General features: G+C 52.5%; 3 protein-coding genes across 17 annotated transcripts in view; 2 read left to right on the forward strand and 1 right to left on the reverse strand.

The window, feature by feature from the left end:
• The window catches only part of NDRG3 (NDRG family member 3), a 56,352-nt gene extending 49,092 nt beyond the window's left edge, over positions 1–7,260 (forward strand). Inside the window, exons 12-17 of one of the 2 annotated variants that reach the window (XM_085241733.1) lie at positions 1,346–1,397; positions 2,716–2,763; positions 3,378–3,413; positions 3,506–3,557; positions 5,182–5,220; positions 5,738–7,260. In XM_085241733.1, the coding sequence (XP_085097859.1) occupies positions 1,346–1,397; positions 2,716–2,763; positions 3,378–3,413; positions 3,506–3,557; positions 5,182–5,220; positions 5,738–5,916 (406 nt within the window). In that variant the 3' untranslated portion in view covers positions 5,917–7,260. The remainder of the gene's footprint in view (positions 1–1,345; positions 1,398–2,715; positions 2,764–3,377; positions 3,414–3,505; positions 3,558–5,181; positions 5,221–5,737) is intronic. The other variant, XM_085241734.1, reaches the window with a different exon arrangement.
• Positions 7,261–7,407: 147 nt separating this feature from the next.
• Positions 7,408–12,243, forward strand: SLA2 (Src like adaptor 2). Of its 3 annotated transcripts, XM_085241736.1 has the most exons (9): positions 7,408–7,562; positions 7,652–7,839; positions 8,886–9,250; positions 9,758–10,004; positions 10,104–10,190; positions 10,463–10,566; positions 11,275–11,424; positions 11,500–11,626; positions 11,704–12,243. In XM_085241736.1, exons 4-9 carry the CDS (start codon positions 9,817–9,819, stop codon positions 11,861–11,863), a joined length of 816 nt encoding a protein of 271 aa, XP_085097862.1. In that variant the 5' UTR covers positions 7,408–7,562; positions 7,652–7,839; positions 8,886–9,250; positions 9,758–9,816; the 3' UTR covers positions 11,864–12,243. The 3 variants fall into 3 exon arrangements, with proteins under 3 accessions (XP_085097862.1, XP_010720533.2, XP_003211956.3); XM_010722231.4 differs by lacking the exon at positions 8,886–9,250; XM_003211908.5 differs by lacking the exons at positions 7,408–7,562; positions 7,652–7,839; positions 8,886–9,250 and having other exon boundaries at positions 9,273–10,004.
• Positions 12,244–12,926: 683 nt separating this feature from the next.
• The window catches only part of PHF20 (PHD finger protein 20), a 65,419-nt gene continuing 56,966 nt past the window's right edge, over positions 12,927–21,379 (reverse strand). For all 12 annotated transcript variants that reach the window (XM_085241722.1, XM_085241732.1, XM_085241731.1 and 9 more), the window contains 3 exons: positions 19,933–20,332; positions 17,316–17,499; positions 12,927–15,409 (listed from right to left, as the gene is read on the reverse strand). In XM_085241722.1, the coding sequence (XP_085097848.1) occupies positions 15,267–15,409; positions 17,316–17,499; positions 19,933–20,332 (727 nt within the window). In that variant the 3' untranslated portion in view covers positions 12,927–15,266. The remainder of the gene's footprint in view (positions 15,410–17,315; positions 17,500–19,932; positions 20,333–21,379) is intronic.

The following is a 21,379-nucleotide window of genomic DNA, read 5'->3' on the forward strand; positions in this document are numbered from 1 at the left end:
CAGTAAGAACGTGGTGAGATTCCCTAGGATGTGGGGTCAGAGGAGTTGCTGTATTTGCTGAACCATTAATTTGATTATTTTGCGTGAAAAATTAGGCAGGTTTTCATTTGCTGCTGCTGCTGCCTATCTTCCCCTGCCCTGCTCTGCTCAGAAAAGTTACCTGCACAGTTCTTGTAGAGGTGGCAATGCAGGCATGGGGAGGGTGTGACAGTTCCCACCTTGGCAGTGACTCATGAATCACAGAGCAGATAGTCTATGCAAAGTCCAGCTGAGAAGGGACAGACATTGGAGAATTAGTGGTTACCAGTGCAAGGGATGTATAATTTTCAAGTTCCAACCAAGAAAGCAAAAAGGAAAACCACCTCCGGTGTGTAGAGCACATGAAGGCTGCAAATTGCAGTGCTGAGGCAGGATGCCTGGGCTGGGCTAGAGACTGCTGCACAGGGTCTGTCGTGTGGACTTCTGCTCCTGTCAGACACAGCAGATATTTTAGGCATCCACAGCCAAACCCTCTAAATCTTGGTTAACCTGAAAGAGGTGGATTTCCCTGCTTAGTCCCTGCTCTGTCGTGCAGGCAGCTGTACACCACAGAGCACTGCCCACTGAAGTGACTCACAGGAATCTGCAGGCTCATTTCCTGTGAAAGTTGAGGTCTCTTTGCTTATAAACTGGCTTATAGGCCCTCAGGCTGTTGGAGGTACTTGACTGGATCTGAGGTCTGATACTCTTAGTATAAGTTTTGCCATCTGGTCCATTGGGATCTCTAACCCTACCCTTTCTCATCTGTAAATGAATAATACACGTGTAAACTTAAAGCCACTTGATCAGATTGAATGTTAACTACTCTTCTTGAATTACAACGTGTACCAAAAATGAACGTGAAATCACAGATTTGTCAACAGAGGCTTTAATATCATATTTTTCAATGTAAGTTTCCAGCATCTTTTATGTTTCTTTCATAAATCTGAACCAAAATACGGTGCTGACCAGTAGGTAGCCTCAGAGGCAATGCACTCTGTTGGGTGACATTATTCTTAAACTGCTAACTTTCAGGCATTCATTCCAGAGAGCACGCTCCCTCTGCTGTCTGGGAGGGTGCTTCTACCAGCCCTAGGTCCATCCTTTAACACTTGTGCAGCAGCAGTGATAGTTGGTGTGCATGGAGGGGATGTGCAAGCCACGGAGGAGGTTTTGGTGAAAATAAAAAGCTGTGTTGTGTTGACATGCAGGGATTTTGCTTAGCACTGCTAACATTGCATAAGGCTGTTGATATGCAGACCTCAGCCTTCTCAGAAGTCCCTTGGAATCAGTGTAGGTAACACGTTTCTGTTTGGGCTTTTTCCAGGTGCCCTGCCTTGCTAGTGGTTGGTGACAATTCGCCTGCCGTGGAAGCAGTGGTACGTACACAAACATAACATTTAACCCAGAGAACATTTAGCAAACAGTCTTACCCAGCAGTGCTTTCAGCTTGCCCAGAACTAGCTACAGAAAGTCTCTCTTTGTCCAAAGCTCTTTTTTTCTCCCCCCATCTATTGAGAACAGTCAGCCATTGGTGGGAGAGCTGAGGCTGGGGAGACCTGACAGCCCTGCGGGGTAGCTCTGATCTGAGGATCTGAGTGATAAGAGTACTTGTGCCCCACGTGTCGTGCTTAGCAAACATTGGAGACCCCTTTCAGGAACTTGTATGTTTCCCTGAGATCTTCCAGGGTGCTGCCTGGAGTTCAGTTTTCGATTCATGAGTTGCTGTTCTGCTGTTATACTGAGGCTACTTGAGGTTTAAAGAGAAGCTGTTGTGACTCTGTTGTGGCGGGTAATGTAGAACTCTGCAAGAACACCATGTCACAGGGAAACTAACAGCCAGTAGCTTCTCCTTCCTGTTGTTATCTCTGCAGACACCAATAACCACTTCCCTTCCAGCATAATTACAGATGTGACTTGGCCCAGTGCAGAGGGGTTGTGGTGCCCTTTAGCAGGAGATCGTGTGGAGGCCGGGGGCTTGTTGAAGAAGTTTCCTTAAGGAGCTTGGAAGAATGTAGGAATTTTCTAAAGCAGTAGCTCGGACCTGAGAGCTGTGCATGGAGAACTGATTCAGGGCCCTCTCTCGTTGTGGCCTCCTGCCTTTTCACCAGTCTGGAATGTATAGAAATCAGAGATTTTCTCAAAGTTTTGACTTCACTGGGATGATATCCCTGAGGATTCTCACTGCCTCCCAGCTACAGCTGTCAGAGGGGATAGGATCTTCTGGATCTCCTGCTCTAGAGCTGCTGTTCCTATAGGTCCCCACCTATTCACTGTTGACAGCAGGACTACACAGAAGAGGTGGCCATGGGCTCCTTGCCTGGCTGGGGAATTGTGATCTCCTTCCATGCTGCACAATTCAGAATTCTGTTTCTCTCCCAGTTTTGCTGTTAGAGCCCAGGGGAGTCAGATGTTGGGGATGCTTTCCCATTAATTCACATCCCCATCTCTCTGAACGGTCATGTTCTATTGTCACAAGGTCCAGTGGATTAGAAGACCTGCCTTTCCTCCCTGCATCTTCATTCACTGTTCCTTTCCTACCCCGCTATCTTCTTTCTTGGTCAGTCCTTTCTGGCTTTGGAGAAGCTTCTGTTGTGGAAATCCTTTGCCTCTGGTGGTACAGCTGCCCCATGCTTTTCTTCTGACTCTTTGAAGTTTTCTGTTATATTATATACCTCTTTCCTCCTTTTATTTTAGGTTGAATGCAATTCACGTCTTGATCCAACCAAAACTACCCTTCTGAAGGTGAGTGCTATTCCAGAATCATCCCAGCCTGCAAAAAGACATGCTTTTTTTTAGTGAGCCAGCTCCACTTATGTTTGCCTTCCGTGTGTTTAGCTTCAGGAGGTTTCTGGACAATCACTTAAAGCTGTGTTCTTCCTCTGGATGGAGACAGACTCAGGAGAAAAGAGTTTGTCATCAGGGGATCCCTGGTTCCCTACTAATCTAATGAGAATTAGCAGAGGTGCCCTGTCTCGACCCTGCTCACTGCCAGCAACATCATCCCTTTTCATAGCTTTCTACCAGTCCACCCCATCTTCACCTGTAGTTCCTCAGCGTGCAGCATGTATAGAATTGTAACACACCAGGTGTGGGAAGAGCAGCAGATGTTGGGTTACTCCTTAGCTTCTAGAGTATGGGCTGAGATTGCATGGTAGTGCAGCACCCAGGACGCTGAGTTTTTTCAGCAGCAAGCCCCCAGAAAACATACCACTGGGTCTTGCTTTGGCTTTAGAGATGAAATGTTAAAAAAGTGCCTAGTGTGGCAGTGCAGCCCAGATGGGTGGGCAGTGCTGGCCCCGTCCTGCAGTTGCCGTGGGGTGGGACGAAGACTCAGCGTCCTTTTGTTTCCCCTGCAGATGGCTGACTGCGGAGGACTGCCCCAGGTGGTTCAGGTGAGAAACACCTCCCAGCTTCTCCATGGGATTTGATTTGTTCAAAGCCCTTCACTTTGCTCACACTAATGCCTCTTTTTCTGTTTCCACAGCCTGGCAAGCTGACTGAAGCCTTCAAGTACTTTGTGCAGGGAATGGGCTACAGTAAGTGGCAAAGGCAATTTTCTGGTTTGGAGTGGGTTTTTTCTGAGGGGAACTCAGCCTTTTTGGTCCATCTGAGCCCATTGGCATCTGTGTCCCCACTCATAAGTTAGTGTGGTTGCCAGGACATCCATCCGTGCTGGAAAATCAACTACTGCTAACGAGTCAGTATTGTTCCCTTATGCGTGTTTAATCCGCACCACCCTTTTTGGTTGGTTGCTGGTGTTGATAAAATGTTGTAAATCTATGTTTGTTCAGAGAAGTGTGCTTGCAAGGACAGCAAATCTTCAGACATCTTCTGTGCCACCTTCTCCAAAGGGGAAGGAGTTAGCACAGCCTCATGCTTGTGATGGGTATGTGAGAGTTCTGCCCTGTGGCTCCTCCCCGTGCATGGAGACGAAAGACATCGTGTCCTGAGTTCACTTGCCCTTGGTATTCCAGAGACTGAGGTTCTCAGGAGAAGAGCTTCTTGGTGCATTTAATAACTCTGTCTCCATTGCAGGCCCCTTGGCACAGCTCTGCCTTGCCTGCCAGGGGCCAGGGCTAGAAGATCCCTTCTGTTGATGGTAGACCTTCAAAAGTTAGAGTTACAGGAGGGTTGGTTCCCATGGCTAGTAACCACTGAGCATGGGCACTGTGGTGCTCCTATTGACCTCCATGTGGCCAGAGATTCTTTGCCAGCTCATGGGTGTCAGGGCTCAAAGAGAGCTGTCCTTTTCCCTAGTGCTGTGTGTAGCTGGCGTGAGCATACTGGGGCAGTCTTGTTCTCCGAGCCTGTCCAGAAGAGCCTGAGCCTTTAGAGGAAGACGTAGTGTGAAAAAGCCCCATTAATCTCACAAGCTTGAGAACGTTTCCATGTTCAAGTCTCTTGTGCTCCTAGTGCTAATAGAGTCAGCAAGTGCTGTCATCAGAGTGGAGATGTCAGCAGGACTTTGGGAGTCAGATCTCTTGTCAACAGGATGTGTAGCACAGGGGAAGGATAAGTGGTAATTTTCTACTTCTGGAAATTGTAGCTAGTCCCAGAGCTGTTTTACCAGCTTTGGTTGGCAAGACTGTGCAGGAGTGCTAAGCATGGGCCAGCAGGTCCTCCCCTAAGAGCAGAGCAATAGCTCAGCAGCTTGTCACCTCTACAGCTGCACAGACCAACTCTCCAACAGCCTTTCTTGTTTCTTGTTTGTTGGCTGAAATGGTTGGATGTATCCATGCTGACACTGCAGACGGAAAGTAAAGCCTTGCTCGTAGCTGGAATCTGATGCTATCAACTCTAGGAAAGGCAAGAATTTCTGTTCAGTATTCAGAACTGCGGAATAATACTGCAGTTTCCCCACCTCAGGAAAATTTTGTCTCTACTGTGCAGTTGTGTTTCAGTGGTGGGGAGGTAAGGTCACCAAGTGCACTGCAGCTTTCAGCTAACATCACTGGAGAGATTTGAGCCAGGTAGACTTTTGATGAGATGCTCATTAGCAGCTGTTTTCTCAAATAGCGGGAGCTACAGCGTAGTGTGTGAGCTGGGAGTGGAAGGGAAAGCAGCTAGGGATCCCAGGAGCAGTGCAGCTGGTGGTCATGCTCTGCAACTAATTGGCTCTTTCCTGTATTCATCCCTTTCCTTGTCTCGTGTTGTTTCCAGTCCCTTATGTGCAGCTCAGCCACCTAAGCACTGAGTCAGGTACCTTCAACTGTGCATCTGCCTTGGCCCAAGTCTGTGTACTGAGTTGAATGATTCTTTGGGTGCATTGCTCCGTCTCAGCATGTCCTGCTGGCCTGCTCTGGGCTAGGCTGATCCATCGTACAGCGTGTTTGCTATGGTTTTTCACCTTTCATTTGTATTTTGTTGATTGTTGCATGATTTCAGTTCTGTGGTTTTCAAGAGTGACGAGACTGACTTTCAAAAGGTCACTTGTACAACAGCTGCCTTGGTTTGCACACACTCACCGTGACTGCGCCTGCAAATGATCAGTTACACTTCTGGCATTTGCTCACCTTGGACCTTTTGAAATTGGGCCTTAAACATCTTGCTTTAGACGTGCAAAGACTTAATTTTGGCAATGAAGAATGAGTTTTCTTCCTAAGGGTATAGCTCTTTCTGCGCTTACCCAGCAATACATACTTTGGTGACCATGGTACTTGCTCTGAGCCCGTGAGCTTCCTCCTTTTGTAAGTCCTGCTCTTGTTCTCTCTTGCAGTGCCAGCAGCTAGTATGACCAGGCTGATGCGCTCACGTACTCACTCCTCATCTAGCGTGGGCTCCGGGGAGAGCATCCGCAGCCGGTCTCACGCCAGCAACCATGGTGAAGGCAGTGCTGGAACCCCAGATGGAATTGATCTCCAGGATGCACCTCAAACCATGGAAGTATCCTGTTAAGCAGGAGTCCCTCTTCTGGATTCAGACAATTCCACTCGCCCCACTGAACCCACTCAGAATCTAGCATTTCATACAACGTGGCATTAACTGTTCTCTCTAACTTGTGCATGCCCATCTGAGCTGCCACCTCCTTAGTAGTCTGTACTTGGCATTACTTTGGTCCTTTCTGTATGCCCTTGGTATCAGAGCCTCTTTACAACCCGTTTAACATTCTGCAGTCTTAGTAAATCACGTTACTGTACATGCTGGTACCATCTCCTGTCTGTGCTGTATATCAATCCAGATGACAGCCATTGTTTCCCCTGTTCATTTATATATAATTTCTGTGGCTTTGTGAGGTTTTAGAATTGCTTTCTAGTTGTGCTTCTGCTAAAGGACCCTTGTGGTGCAGTTGGAATGGCATCTGTGGGACATGGGAAAGCAAGACCATGATGATATGACGCTCAAAGCACTGGAGGCAGAGCTGTGCCTGGAGCACGGAGCCCACCAGGGGGTCTTTGTGTTCCAGGATTCGTGGCATGCCAAGCAGCTGTGGGAAAACCAACAGTCAGAAATACTGTTGTGGTCTCATCTCTGTATGTGTGTTAAGAAGGAGCAGAGTGATTTCTTACCGGAGCCTCCTGAAAGGGCAAAGCAATTAACAAGTGAACACTAACCGAGGTGCACTATTCATCAGAGTACAAGGGATTAAAGTGCAGCAGCTCTGGCCTCCAGGCTGTCCTGCCTGCAGGGAGCCGAGTGCAGTTAAGGCATAGTCACTGTTCTGCCCTGGCACGGGGGGATCTTTAGCATCAAGTAGGTTGTGGAATGGACAGCAGTGCCCCTCGCCATCCAGAGATCCCCCCATCTCCTGCACTGCCAATTCTGCCTCTCACTGCTGCCATCCCCAGGCAGGGTGTCTGCACAGAGACTTCGCTGAGGCTCAAGCAATGCCAGTGAATGTCAGTGACTGCCATAGGCCGTGTCCGTGTGACTCAGGCCAGCAGTTGAGCAGTGAATGCCTTTGTGCAGGTACTGTTCATTATCTTCGTGGAATTCACAGTTCTGCTGCCTTTTTGCATCTGTCTGGGTCACAGAGAGCAGGAAGGAAATGCCTGCTGTGTGCCAGGGTCTGGCTGTTAATGGGAGAAAAGGGATGAGTGGTCAGGATGCTGCAGGTCTCGATAGACGAGCAAAACATCCATACTTACCAGGTGAGCAGTCCTGACTCACTGGGAGGCAGCTCCCCCGAGGGTCACGCTCATGTTCTGCTCCATTTCAGGTAGGGAATAGGACCGGGAGGCTCTGCCTGAGGGGGACTTTGTACCGGTTATCAAATAAAGCTATAACTGAGTTTCATTGTTACCCTGCCTGCTCACCGTGTTTCTCTTGGCAGGGCCTGCGCTGCGGTGTTCCCTGTGAGAGGCACAGCCCGGCCTGGCAGGGCAGCCCTGGCCGTCCTGGGGCTGTCCTGGGGCAGGGACGTCTGCGGGCATCGCTGCGGGTTTGTGCCTGAGTGCACAGAGGAACTTCCAGCTCTGACTCTGATCTTCCAGCTCTCGGTTTGCCACCCAGAGTTGCCTCCAAAGGCAGCAAGTGCTGCGGCTGTCTGTCCTGCTCAACAGTTGTCCTGCAGGGACAAAGCAGAGGGTGCTGCAGAACGCAGGGTAAGCCCTGCTGGCTCTGTAACTGTGTGCATCCAGCCAGGTGTGCACAGAGCAGTACTGAGAACAGCCATTCATCTTCTGCTTCTCAGATCCAGTTTCTGCTCTCAAGATGACAGCCAGCTTGTGCTCACGGGGAGTATCTGGGGCTGAGAAGCGGTGAAGCTTTTGGTCTCAGGTTGGTCCTGGTCTGCGGCTCTGCCTGGGGTGAGCTCCGGTTCACACGTGGGGAACTCCCACTGAGATGCAGTGTTTTCCAGAAGTACAAACTGTCTGAAAGGTGAGAAACAGGAGGAGCTGCCCGGCAGGGTGAGCGTGAGGTCTGGTTGGGGGGAGGGCAGGCCGAGCCCTCGGATGCCAGGTGAAAAAAAATTAATCACTGCTAATTGCAAGTGCTGAATGTGTAAGAGGAGTCGCAGCAGGCATCACTGCCGGACGGCTGCACCGAGGGCAGCGGCACGTAGAAGTGATTCCTCCCCGAGTTCCCTCATGAAAATACACACTGAAGGGAACACAAACACAGCATTAAATGAGCAAAAGGAAACAACCGCACCGCGGGGCTGGCGGGATGGAGCCCGGGAGAGCAAACGGATGAGATTTCGGCATTTTGAAAGGGAGATAAGGAAGAAGGGAGCTTTGCTGCCGTGGCTGCTAAAGGGCACAGCTCTGCCGGGGCTCCGCGGTGGATCGAGGGCCGCGCTGCTTCTCCCTGCGCTGCCGGGCACCGCTCCGTGCCGGGGGCAGCCGGGCGGCCGAGCCGAACGCGGGGCGGATGCCGCCTGGGAAGCTCCGAGTGGGCGCTGGGCGCTTTTCCTTCTGATTAAAGCCGTGCGAGCGCTGCGGCCCCGGGCGGGAGGTGGGGAGGGACGTCTGGCCCCCGGGGGCTTTCGAGACACGGCAGCGACTCCGGTGATGGCTTCAAGGAGGAAGCTGGAGTGACCGCAGCAGCTTCTTTCCCCCCGCGCATCTGTTGTCGTAACTCGTGGGGGAACCGATAGAGGTGGGTGGGTACGGGGCCCTTCTCCTCTGCCGGACCTGAGGCTGCATCCCGGGCCGACCCGCGGTTCCCTCTCTGCCCCCCTCCTGCCTCTCCGCTCGCAGCACCGGCGAGGCCCCGCGCTGCCGCACCCGCTCAGCCCTCAGCCCGGCCCGCGTGCCGCCGGCGCCGCACCGGCGCTGACCGAGCGGAGCGGAGCGGCCCAAAGCCCAAAAAGCCCGAAGCCCAAAAAGCCTCAAAAGCCCAAAGCCCTCTGGGGCCGCTTTCGTATACGCGCCGTTCTTTTTCCGTGCGCACTTCACACCGACACGGCGGTTTGCATTGACCAGAAACCGCCGGAGCACAACGGGGCGGCAGGATGTGAGCGCGGCCGGGGGCAGAGAGCGGCGCCGAGGCCGTGCCGGGGGCAGCGGGACCCGTTTGCGCTTTGCCGGCGGTCGCGCCGTTCCGTAGCGCCGTCCCTCCCGCACACGGCGGGGCTGCGCTGCGCTGCGCGGCGGCGCCGAGCGAAAAGAAGAACCGCGCTGCGCCGCGCTGCAACCGGCACAGGAAGCGCCGCAGCCGCCCCGCGGAGCCCGGCCTCGTCGCTTCGCACCGCTGCGGCCGGTCGCAGCCCCGCGCCCGAACGCCGGGATACTCGGCGCCCGCCCGGCCCCGAGGAGCCCGGCGCGATGGAGGCGGCCGTGAGCGGCAGGTAGGGGGGTGACCCCGGGTGGGTGACAGCGGGAAGCGCGGGCTCAGACCGCGGGGTCGGGTCACGGAGCGGCTCTGGCCGTGCCTCCCCACGGGCGAGGAGCCCACGTGCGGTGCCCCGCTCCGCTCGGCGCCGGCGGCTCGGAGCACAGGGCGGCCCAACATCCAGGGGATCCCGGGACGGGGTGGAGCGGCAACGTGGGCCGCCCGTCCCCAGAGCCCCCCGCCCGCCGCGGCCGCAGCTCCCCAGAGGCCGTTCCGGGGCCGAGGCCGTTTCCTCGAAAGGCTCCCAGAGGAGCTCGGCCCCGTCCCGGAGCTCCGCGTGCCCCGCCCGGTTCGGAGCCGCTGTGCCGGGGATGGGACGCTGACGCCGCTCTGGGATGGGTGCCCGCAGCCCTCAGCCTGATGCGGGCACCGCGGTGTGTGTGGCTGCTGGTCCCGGCCCCTCTGCCTCTGCCACGGACGAGACCGGGGACGTGCCGGACCGAGCCCCGTCCTTCCCTTCCAGCCGGTGGGATCCACGGGCGGGGGTCGGGGCTGCGTGCTGACCCCGCAGTGCGGCGAGGGATGGGGATCCTACCCAGCCGGGAGAAGCCGCTCAGCGCCGCACCGTTGGCCGCCGTCCCCGCACCGTCCCCGCTGCCCACACAGGCAGCCCCGGGCGGATTCCAGGCGCTCGCCCTGTGTGATTTCCCTTCCGGCGCGGGCGCGACCGCTGTGCTGAGGATGGGCGAGCAGCTCCGCGTCCTCTCTGAGTAAGTCCTGCACCCAGCGGGCACTGCTGGCACCCATCCCCGTGTCCGTAGGGATCCCCTCCCTGCAGCCACAGGACATCACCTCCCCCTTCCCTGCAGGGATGGGGAGTGGTGGCTGGTGGCATCCCAGGTGTCCGGCAAGGAGTGCCTCATCCCCAGCAGCTGCGTGGCCAAAGTGCGGCACAGGTGGGTGTCAGCCCAGGGTGACACGTGGGGGGGTCAGCCGGGACACCCCAAACTCGTGGGTTGTCCCAGCTGCTGCACCTACGCCTCCAGGCCCGTTGCTGGCACTGGAACTGAGCTTGGGGATGTGACAATGGTGTCTTAGTCTCAATGCTCCATACCTGAAGCCGGGTGCCATGCAGCCCATAGGCATTTCTGCGGAGCCACCCGCCTGTCCCTGTCTCTGTCCCCATCCCCGGGACAGGAGGTGCATCAGCTCTGTCACTGCCGTGCAGGTGGCTGTATGAGGGCGTGAGTCGGGAGAAAGCGGAGGAGCTGCTGCTGCAGCCAGGCAACCACAGCGGAGCCTTCCTGATCCGTGAGAGTCAGACCCGGAGAGGTGAGCACGGCCCCGCAGTGCTGGGGACAGGAAGCCATAGGGTGAGTGGAATGGGGCACAGGCAGAATTCGTGCGATGGAGTGGGACAGGACAAGATGGCAGCATCCAGCAGCACCACTGCACACAGGACAGAGATGGGCCTCTGAGAACATCCCAGAACCCGTGCAAGGTGCTGCCAGGGCCCATCCCCGTGCCCCTTCCTCAGTGTGAGGAGTTTCCCAGCCCCTCCACACCATGTGCTAAGAGCCAGGCCCAGAGCGGGGCTGCTCTGCCACCACACCTGGTGGCACCGGGCTGCCCTGCACAGCCGCTTCCTGCTGCCGCTGCTCTGCTCTGTGCTGCACCTCTTCCTCCACCAAAGGGCCCCAACGAACCAACAAACCAGCTTCCTGGAGCCGCTGGTTAAGCGGAGAGGCTCAGCCTCAGAGATGAAAGGGGCCCTGCTCGTGGCACGGAGCCCCACAGCAACCACGAGGGGACCCCACTGGGCACCCCCCAGGCTGAGCCCTTCTCCTAGCTGCTCTGCCATGCTGCACTCCCACTGCTGCCATCCTGGTGCTGTGGGAGGGGAGCACTGGACAGTGCCCATCCTGGTAGCCCCGCGTCCCCGAGGTGCGGGTGCTCCCACTGATGGAAGTGAGGCTGTTGGAGCCGGAGGCTGAGTGGGGCTGCATGCAGCTCAGCCCCCTGCCCCGCTCACACCCACAGGCGGTTTCTCACTGTCGGTGCGGCGCACTGAGCTCGCCTCATGGGATGCAGTCACGCATTACCGCATCCACCGCCTGGAGAACGGCTGGCTCTACATCTCACCCCGCCTCACCTTCCCCAGCCTGCACGACCTCGTGGACCACTACAGCGGTAGGGAGCAGCAGAGGTCGGCCCGGTGCCCGCAGGTCAGTGCAGCACCGCGCTGATGCTGCCATCCCCATGCAGAGTGCGGGGAGGGCCTGTGCTGCACCCTCAGGGAGCCCTGTGTCATGGAGGTGGCAAAGGCAGCGCCTGCCCTGGTCCGGCCCGCCGTGGTGAAGAAGCCAACGCTCAACTGGGACAAGATTGACAGGTGGGGACAGCTGTCTGTGGGGGCTGCGGTCCCCTGGGGCTGGGCGCTGCTTGCTGACCGCCCCGTCCGCCCCACAGCTCCGTCCTGCTCTCAGAGGCTGTGCCACCTCTGGGGGAAGGGGAGGAGGACTCCCCCATCAGCCTGGGCCTACGGGAAGCCATCAGCTCCTACCTGCTGCTGACTGATGGTGTGGCTCCAGAGACTGGTCCTGCGGGGAAGGGCGTGAAGAGCAGCTGAGGGCACAGCCGCCACAGCCCCCGGGATGGGCACCCAGGTCTGCCCCCACCATGGGCTGCTGGGCCCTGAGCAGCACCCAGAGGGCGCAGGCTGTGGCCCTGCAGTGAGGGCACACACACCTGGTGGTAGCCACGCTGACAGCGGTGCAGTGCTGCAGGAGCTGGGAGGCCAGGGCTGCAGGCTGAGCCCATGCAGAAGCACAGCCCCACAGCACATGTGGGGTTCCGTGCAGCACAGAGCCTGGGCCCCCAGAGCCCCTCAGCACGAGTGGAGCAGCCCTGCCCCACAGCAGTGGCAGGAAGCCGCCCTTACCTCACCCCACAGACACGTTTAAAGCTTTAACTCATCCATTAAAAAGGATTGTGCAGGGCACACAGCAACACCTGTCTGTAATCTCTTACTTAAGGGTCATAGGGGGGGTAAATTCAGCACCACCGCACTGAGGCACACAGAGCAGCCCTGCAGCTCGGGCAGCTTTGCTACAACCAAAGTTCTGTGGGAGGACCATGCGGGAGAAGGGACGACTCAGCAGTGCCCCACCAAACCCCAGCGGTGGTGTAAACGCATCAGAGAAGTGGCACAGCTGGCAGCAGCCCCTCGTTGCACACAGCAGTGGCACAGAGCCTGGAAACCTCTGCTCTACCCTTTCAGAGCTCACAGAGGCTGCTGTGGCAGCACCCGACCCATTTCCTGCCCCCGACACGCTCTGCTCTCTCCATTTTCATGTCTCACTGCTGGGCTCAGGCAGCCCCAGCGCACTCTCGGTTCCCCAGGTGCAGCCACAGGCAGGGGCTGCCCAGAAGCCCTGCTCAGCTCCACCCCTTTTGCCCCCCATCTGCTGCCATCACCCATCTGGGAGAGAGATCTCAATCTCCCCCATTCCCCTAGATTTTAAATACCTGCAAGGAACGCTGTAGGCAGCGGAGCTGTCACTGCACACGGCTCATCATTCACACAGCAGCAGCAGGCTTTCCAGATGCCATGAGTGGTTTTGACCACAGACACAAACAGAACCAAAGTTATTTTATTGAATCATTAATTGAAACAAAGACATCGCTAAGACTTAACCAACAAAAACCTATTTATTTATTCCAAACACCAAGATACAGAAGTTTTCAAGTTTTGCAAATATTGCTCCAAAGCAAAATCCTATATACAGCGCCCTCAGTTCTAATAGTGCATAAACAAAGACAAATACGTATCCACAGTGCAATGTTTGCTCATTTCATCAAGGCTCCACGTTGCATTCACTTACCAGTGATTTAAAGAACACAAAAGTGACCTGCCAGACCCAACGGCTGGCCCAGGCTACGAAATAACGATGTGGAAACTTACAGGAACAGGGACAAAAGGAATCCAAAGCACAATAAAGAACCTTTCCTGAACATGAGAAATGCTAGTCTAGTTTAAATAAATACTTTCAGTCTTTACCTGCGAGGGCTGCTTCCCTGGCCGCGCTGCAGGAGAACCAGCCCAGGATCTGCCACCTCTCACACCCATCAGAACAGCCCTCTTTCCCCCCATCTCCTCAGTACTGCCCTGAGCAAAAACCAACCGGCGCAGCCAACATTCAAAGTGAACGCACAGAAAGCAGTCGCTGGGAAAGAAGTTCAGCTCTGAGGAGAGCTGTCAGCTCAGGAACTGCTCCCACACCTCCAAGCACAGCCGTGGTGCTGCACTGATGCTCATCCCACGTGGGAGCATCTGCTGCAGGCCTCACAGAGCTCCCCTTACGGCCCTTCTCCCGACAGCCCCACACCCTCACAGCTGCCCGCAGCCCTCCTGCCCTGCCCCAGGGCAGCCGGGAGCTGGGGGTCACAGCAGCAGTGAGAGCAGCCCAGCACTGCGCTCATCTTCAAAGGGTGAAGTGGATCCTCAGTGCCACGTAAGCCTGATTCCAACTGCGTTACAGAGAAGTTCATTTTTCTGCTGTCCGCATGTTGTGCTCATTATGTACCAGCTCGTACTATGAAACAGAGACTAATTATTCCCTGAAATGACTCTTTGCACAAAGCCACAGTGACCACCTAGAGAAGCCCTGTTACTTCATCTCCTGCAGGGACCGATTAAATCATTCCCTGCGTAGATAACGTTAGAATTATTATTGTAGGAGTTTCCATAGTAAATCATTAGCATTCGCAGTAAATGAGCACGATGGGCTCGGTGCAGCTTCAATCCCACCCTCGGCAGCACTGTCACACAATGCAGCTCTTTTAGGACGCCCTCTCCATGGAAAATCACCTTCACCATTCTGTATGGTGACCCCAGCTGTGGTAGGAAGGAAAGTGAAGCTGCAGTGCTGCTGACGGAGTGCTGATCCACAGCAGAAAGGCTCTCGATGCCTCTGATACAGACAGCACTGCCTCAAGCACTGCACAACGCACCTGAATCCACGCAGCACCTTCACCTTGCTTCAGAGTAATACAAACCAGGACATTAAAACATAAGGTAGAAAAGGGAACTCGTGAACACACACTGTTAAGATAACAACCCACTCGCTGCCTCTCAGGACAGTACCTCATGCATAGATCGAGGCTTTATTTACACAAATATAAAACAAACTGATTCCCAAAACCACACATTCATAGTAAGTCTTTACAATGAACACGTCCCGAGCGTTGAAAAAAGTCTACATTGCAAAATAGAACCGGAATGGCAACTGTTAAGAAATGGGAGAAGGCCACACGACGCCCACTGCAGCCCCTCCTCCCCTGCAGGGCAGCACAGCCCCACCACGGAGCTCGGCAGGAGGCTCAGCCCCAGCACTGTGTGGGTGACACAGTGGTCAGAATTGGAAACAACCATTTATCCTGAACGTGAGTGCAGTGCGCTGCGGCCTCCTGCTGTGACCGATGCCGGCTGGGCTCCTGGCAGCCCTAAGCTGGGAGCTGGGCATTCGTACTTACTAGGTCTGAAAAACGTTATAACATTTCCTAATGATTAAATACAGTGTGCATTACGCATAAACCAGAAGGAATAAAACATGACACAAGTCACTGAAACTATGCAAAGTTATTTACAACCTGTCAACTGAACATTTTTGGCTCTTAGAACTCTGTTCTTCAGTGGCACAACTTTAGTCAATTTAATTACGAGAAGTCTACCTCTTCCATGAGCAACTCGTAAGGAGTGAAAATTTGATTATAATTTAATCAACCAACACCCAACCTTTGAAGACAACATATCTTGTTACGATCTTCCATATGGTTACAATTGCCCAATAGCCCCGGAATTATGAGATAAAATAACCTTTTGGCTGTTCTTTGAGCAGCGCCTCTTCGCAAATCCCTGAAGTCAATCTGCATCACATGCAACCAGCATGCTAACTTCATTTAAATACACAGAGCTCTCCACGTCGGACGCTCCAGCGCCGCGCTTTCTGCAGTCCCAGCACTCCCTGGTCTCACGTGGAGCAGCACAGCGCGATCTGCTGCACCTTGCTGAGGTCCGTGATCAGCTGCTTTATGCAGTGCTTGAGCTGTGGGAGGCGGGCGAGCGGCTCGGGTGGCTCCAACTCCCCCGTGTAATCCAGCCAGCTCTCCAAAACTGCCAAGAGAAACAGAAGGGACATTCCTTCAGCTCTCACATAGGTTGCTGTGAGCCACAGAACGAGATCTTTACATCCATCGTCAATCTTGAGACATGTAGGCAGAGATTTAACAGCGCTGAGATGCCAGACTCCTATCCATCATTAGGAAGAGCTCCTGATACTGAACAACCAATTCAACATTTAGGGGAAGTTTTAAAGGACAAAACCCAGATGTTCCCAGGAGAAAGTAGTGAGAGACGACACCAAGTGGTGCTAGGAAGTTCATGCTATTGGAATGCCTTATGATGGGATCTTAAAAGAACTGACTGGTAAGATAAAGAATTGCAACCTCTGAGACAATCAGCTCCAGTGCAGACACCTTCTGCAGGGAAGCAGGAGACGTGGTGTGCAAGGAGGGTCCTGAAATCAAGGACACCCAGGGCAGGAGGGGTTGGATGCAGTCAGAAAGCACAGTCAGAAAGCAATGACAGAACTGCTATTGCAGAAATGTGGTGGGACAACCTGCACAGTGGGAGCACCAAGATGGAGGGCTACAGGCTTTATAGAAGAGAAAGGCAGGACAGGAGGGCAAGGGAGCTGCCCCATGCTAAGAGGTGGGCAGACTGCAAAGAGCTGCCTCTGAGGAACAGCCATGCTCAGGTCAAGAGTTTCAGGGTTAAAAACCAGGAGCTCAAAGGACATCTGGCAGCTGGGTCAACTATGGGCACCTGATCAGACAGTCTGAGGATGAAGCCTTCTTGCTCCAGCTAAAATAGGCACTGCACTTTTTCAGTCTCTCATCCCAGTGAGAGATTTCAACCACCCAGTGCCTCTGCTGGGAAAGCAGCACAGTGGGCTGCAAATCATCCAGGAGACCCCTGGGGTGCATATAGGATAACCTCCTGGTCCAGGCATTGGACAGACCAACCAGTGCTGAAGCACTACTAGATCTGGTGCTCACCAGTGTAAAATAAATCATTAATGAGGTTCACATTAGAGTTTGTCTGGGCTGCAGCAATGATGGTGTGAGGGAATTTGAGATCTCAAGGAATATGGACCTGGCAAGAAGTAAAGACAGGGCCCTGAACGTCAGAAGATCCAGCTTCCAGCTGTTTAAAGAATTATTGGATGAGATCCCCTGGGAAGCTGTCCTCATGTGCAGAGGAGCCGAGCAGAGCTGGCATCTCTTAAGGACACCAGCCTGAGAGCACAAGAGCTCTTCATCCCCCAGCATAAGGAATCAGGCAGAGGAGGCAGGAAACCAGCACGGCTGAGCAGGGACACACTGCTCCAAGTGAGGGGTAAGAAGGAAATGTGCAGGTAGTGGAAGCAGGGAGGTGTGCTGAGCAGAGCACAGGGTTGTTGTCTGGATGAACAGAGATAGGATGAGCAAAGCCAAGGCACAGATGGAACTGCACTTGGTAAGGGATGTGAAAAATAAGGCAGTAAACTGGTCAGAAGAGTGAGGTCAAGGAGAGCGTGTCCCTTCTACCCACACCCTTCAAAAAAAGAGAAAGGAGAACTGTCTACAATCGACCAGGAGACACTGGGGAGGCCATATAGAAGAGGCCAGAACAGCCAGCAAGCCCCAAAGAACAGCGAAGTTTGGAGACACAGAAGCACTATGGAAAATGACAACAGAAACAAGATATGAAAAACATTCCACTACATTGCTGGATGCAAGTATTCAAAGATGATGCAAGCAGGATTTTTTTATTTGAATTAAATTCTTTATGGTATTAACTTGATCTTCAATTCTGTTTTCAAACCTTCCAAGCACCGCAAGTGTCTGCTTTCTATTACTCAGTGCAGTACATCTCGCAGCTTAATGCTCATCACTCCATAGGTCTGCAGAAGTAAACCTACAGCCAGCATGTTTTGAACAAAATGCAGGGTTTGTTTAAACAGAAAAATGCTACCTACCATCTAGCTCCTTCTCAATGAAATCCATTCTGTGTATGACTTCATCTTGCAGAGATTCCACATGAGCTAAAAGATTAAGCTGCCACTGCAGCTGTGAGTTCACAACCCCTTCTTTGTCCTTTTCCAGCAGTTTCATTTCAATAGCTTCCTCCGGAGAGGCCTTCTTAGACGCAGGCTCTCTTACCTAGCAGAAATACAAATGTCAATATTTGTGAGTGATGTAGAACTGGTGAGGCAGGCTGTCTGCATCCCCACAGTGACCCAAGCTAATGGCTTCACAAATTTTAGGCTAGCAGGAGACAGAGAGACACAAAAAGAGAGTACAGAAATGTGAAGGGAGTTTAGGCAAAAGCAGATCCACAACGGGCACTCATAGTTGTTTTGTTAAGACCTCATCTCTGCAGCTTCTCCAGCACCTTATTCTGGGAAGGTAACACTGAGCTGTAAATGATACTTGCAGCTCGCTTCCTGCAAACTTCCTGCTGGAAGACACTGCACTAAATCTGTGTGTCCAGGAGAACACCACGAATTTTCCTTTAAACACAGAATCACAAGGTTGGAAAAGACCTACAAGATCATCCAGTCCAATCACCCACCCATCATCAATAGCTCTCACTAAACCACATCCCTCAACACAAAATCCAAACGTTCTTAGAACACCTCCAGGCTCGGTGACTCCACCAGCCCCCTATGCAGCCCATTGCAGTGCCTGACCACTCCTTCAGAGAAGTATTTCCTAATATCCAGCCTAAATCTCCCCTGGCAGAGCTTGAAGCCATTCCCTCTAGTTCTACCACTGTTACATGAGAGAAGAAGTCGACCGCCAGCTCACTACAGTCTCCCTTCAGGCAGTTATAGAGAGCAATGAGGTTTCCCCCGAGCCTCCTCTTCTCCAGACTGAACAATCCCAGCTCCTTCAGCTGCTCCCCATAAGATTTGTGCTGCAGACTCTTCACCAGCTTTGTCACCCTTCTCTGGACACATTCCAGGGCCTCAATGTCTTTCTTGTAGTGAGGGGCCCAAAACTGGACACAGTACTGGAGGTGGGGCCTCATCAGAGCTGAGGGCAGAGGGACAATCACTGCCCTGCTCCCGCTGATGACCCTATTTCTGATGCAAGCCAGGATACCATTGGCCTTCCTGGCCACCTGGGCACACTGCTGGCTCATGTTCAGCCCAGTGTTGACCAATACCCCCAGGTCTGTTTCTTCTGCACAGTCTTCCAGCCACACCGCCCCAGTTCTGTAGCGTCGCCTGGGGTTGTTGTGGCCAAATTGCAGGACCCAGCATTTGGCCCTGTTGAACCTCGTCCCATTGGCTTCAGCCCAGCTCTCCAGCCTGTCCAGATCCCTCTGTATGGCCTCGCTACCCAAAGGCAGATCCACACTTCCAGCCAACTTGGTGTCATCTGCAAACTTACTGAGGTGCACTCAATGTCCTCATCCTCATCCAGGTTGTCAATAAAGATACTGAAGAGCACTGAGCCCTGGGGAACACCACTTGGGACAGGTCTCCAGCTGGATTTAGCTCCATTCACAACCACTCTTTGGGCCCAGCCCTCCAGCCAGTTCCTTACCCAGCCAAGCCACCTGCCCAAACAAACAGTAACCAAGCAAAGAGCAAGCTGTGCTACGGCAAGGAGGGGCTCTTCCTGAAGGAATCTAATCTCAATTTTTCTCTAACTTCCATCAAAACACCTAGACAACTTAACAAGCCTGACTGCACTGTGTCAGCAGATCATTCTTCCCATGCTTTTTTCCGTCATTTTTCTGAAATGTGACAGGATTTAGAAAAAGACTCTTAAGAGATCAAAACGCTGACAACAAGTCTTTCTGGGAAACAAAAAGCCTTCCCAATGGATTTGACAGAGAAATCAGAAAGAACGTGACTTACATGTTCTTTTGAAATAAAATAAAAGCTAAACAGCACTCTCATCCAAAAACCAGGGGGGTCAGTACTTCCCCTGAGGCCTTCCAACATTTGTCAGACTGTGTTTCAAGACCCGACAGCATCTCAGAGAAGCCCATCTGCACACTGCAATGCAGAGAGGCCCCCGCTGCAAGTTTGCTAGACCTAATGGAGCTGAAATGTTAACTGACTGTTAGAAGCAGAAAACTTCTGTGAGTGCTTCAGCAGGAAAAGAACTGAACTACTCAGTGATGATTATTCCTCACCATCACTACAGGCTACTTATTTACACATTGCCACACTGAAGAATGTGGAATAAATTTAATTGATGTAATTATTAAATAAATGCAAGAACAAGCTGGTAATAACCAAAAGCTGCAACAGCAATGTGTTTCAGAGTACCATATACCTTGCCCTGCTCTCTCCCTGGCGTTTATCTGCACTAAGACAGATAAAGAGCAACAAGGTGCTGGCAGACTACAGTGCACACTCCATGGACCAATGATTTAAAATCCAGAAGTCAATTTTTGGGATGAAATGGTGGAGATGATTATATCTATTATTTATATGTGCACCAGCAACCTAAATTTAGCATTGTGACAGGAAAAAAATAAAACAGATAAATTAAAGACCATTAAAAGGGACAATGACTTCTGCACTTTGCCAGACAAACATTCTCTCTCAGAGAGGGTTATTTTAATATAAATACCTTGGAGTAGTTGTGTTTGGATTCATTTTCCATTTTACATATTTCTCGGTCCAGATTCCAGCCGAGCCTCTCCGACAGGACGTCATCCCCATTTTCCCTTATTCTATTTACACCCTCATCCATGGCTGCACCTCTCGTTTCCACCACCAGCCTCTGCTCTATAGCAGGGTAGTAGGCCCGAGGTTTCTGGTAACAGTGTTCACTCGTGATGTAGGATTCCTCCACAGAAGGAATGGCCGAGGGTTTCTCAGCTGTCCCATTCCAAGTTCTATAACTCGTTGTCTCCTCTTTGCAACAGTTTTCTTCAATGTGAATGATGTGTTTCGTATGGATTTTTTCATCCACCGTAATGTGCTTCCACGGATGGCACCAGAGCTTTAGGTCAGGGTGTTCTTTATTTCTGTTCAAACATAAAAGGAGTCAGACATCCACCACACTTACGCTTAAGATGACCGAGTAGGCTGCATTACCACCTAAAGGAATCAAGCAAGAACACCTGCAATACTACACACTTCAGTCATCAGAATCAACAAAAACACAAATAAGATGAAATACGGTAGTTTCCCTGACCTCCACCGCGCATCATCAGTGCTGTCAGGTTCACTGTTTTCATTTCTCTCACATGGTACACGAAGCAAGCGTTGGCATTAAGGAAAAGGCGAAGAATAAACTTCAAAGATGCGAATGTAAAACTTCACCAACGTTGCCCTCAAAGGCAGAGATTTGCCTCCTTATTTGTAATTTGATAACAGCATTAACCCATTTTCATGGGGACAGCTTTAGAAGTATTTTAAACAGGTAAGTCAAGCACGCTCAAACTGAAAGATACCCATTAATACAAAGTGTATTTCTATACCAGTGAAGCAAGACCCCCTCCAATCGCTCACTTTCAGATTTTTGCCTGCAGTTCCCCCCAAAGAAGCTTCAGAATTCAATCCACTGATTTTGTATAACTGTCAAATAAAAACAGTGGCAGACTTGGGGTGGGTGTAGTAGTACTTCATTAGTTCCTTCACACCTAACTTCCCTTTGAACACCCATGGGATTACTGGGAGAAAGATCACCTGATGTGCCAACATGTCACAGTCCCCCCAGCTGCCCTTTATACAAATTCTCATTTCCATTGTTTTCAAGTTGACTAATATGGAATAACTCTTGAGCATTATTTATGCCAGCTATCAGATTATTACATACATGTAACAAGCAGCATTTGTTTGCTGTCACACCCTTGGTGAGGTATCCTGAATGCACTTCTAGAAAAGGCAAAGCCAAGTGCTCACTCACCAGAGCTTCTGCTCCAGCTCCAGACATTCTGTACCTAAAGGGGCTCTTTGCTGAGCAAAGCAGCAAGGGATCCTTTGCACAAGGCAGAAGGCTGGCAGATGACACAGCAGCTACACAAGTGTGGGTGCTCCCATGCTGAATGCCTGAGCTCCCTTCTGAGGGC

This window comes from Meleagris gallopavo, chromosome 22 (assembly GCF_905368555.1).
Source record: "Meleagris gallopavo chromosome 22, MGAL_WU_HG_1.1, whole genome shotgun sequence".
Taxonomy (NCBI): Eukaryota; Metazoa; Chordata; class Aves; order Galliformes; family Phasianidae; genus Meleagris; species Meleagris gallopavo.

Excerpts from the sequence above, each read along its gene's own strand:
- SLA2 (XM_003211908.5), top strand. The coding sequence starts at position 9,655 with ATGCGGGCACCGCGGTGTGTGTGGCTGCTGGTCCCGGCCCCTCTGCCT. Across the intron at positions 10,005-10,103 it reads CAGCTCCGCGTCCTCTCTGA|GGATGGGGAGTGGTGGCTGG; the intron begins GTAAGTCCTGCA and ends CCTTCCCTGCAG. Across the intron at positions 11,425-11,499 it reads CCTCGTGGACCACTACAGCG|AGTGCGGGGAGGGCCTGTGC; the intron begins GTAGGGAGCAGC and ends ATCCCCATGCAG.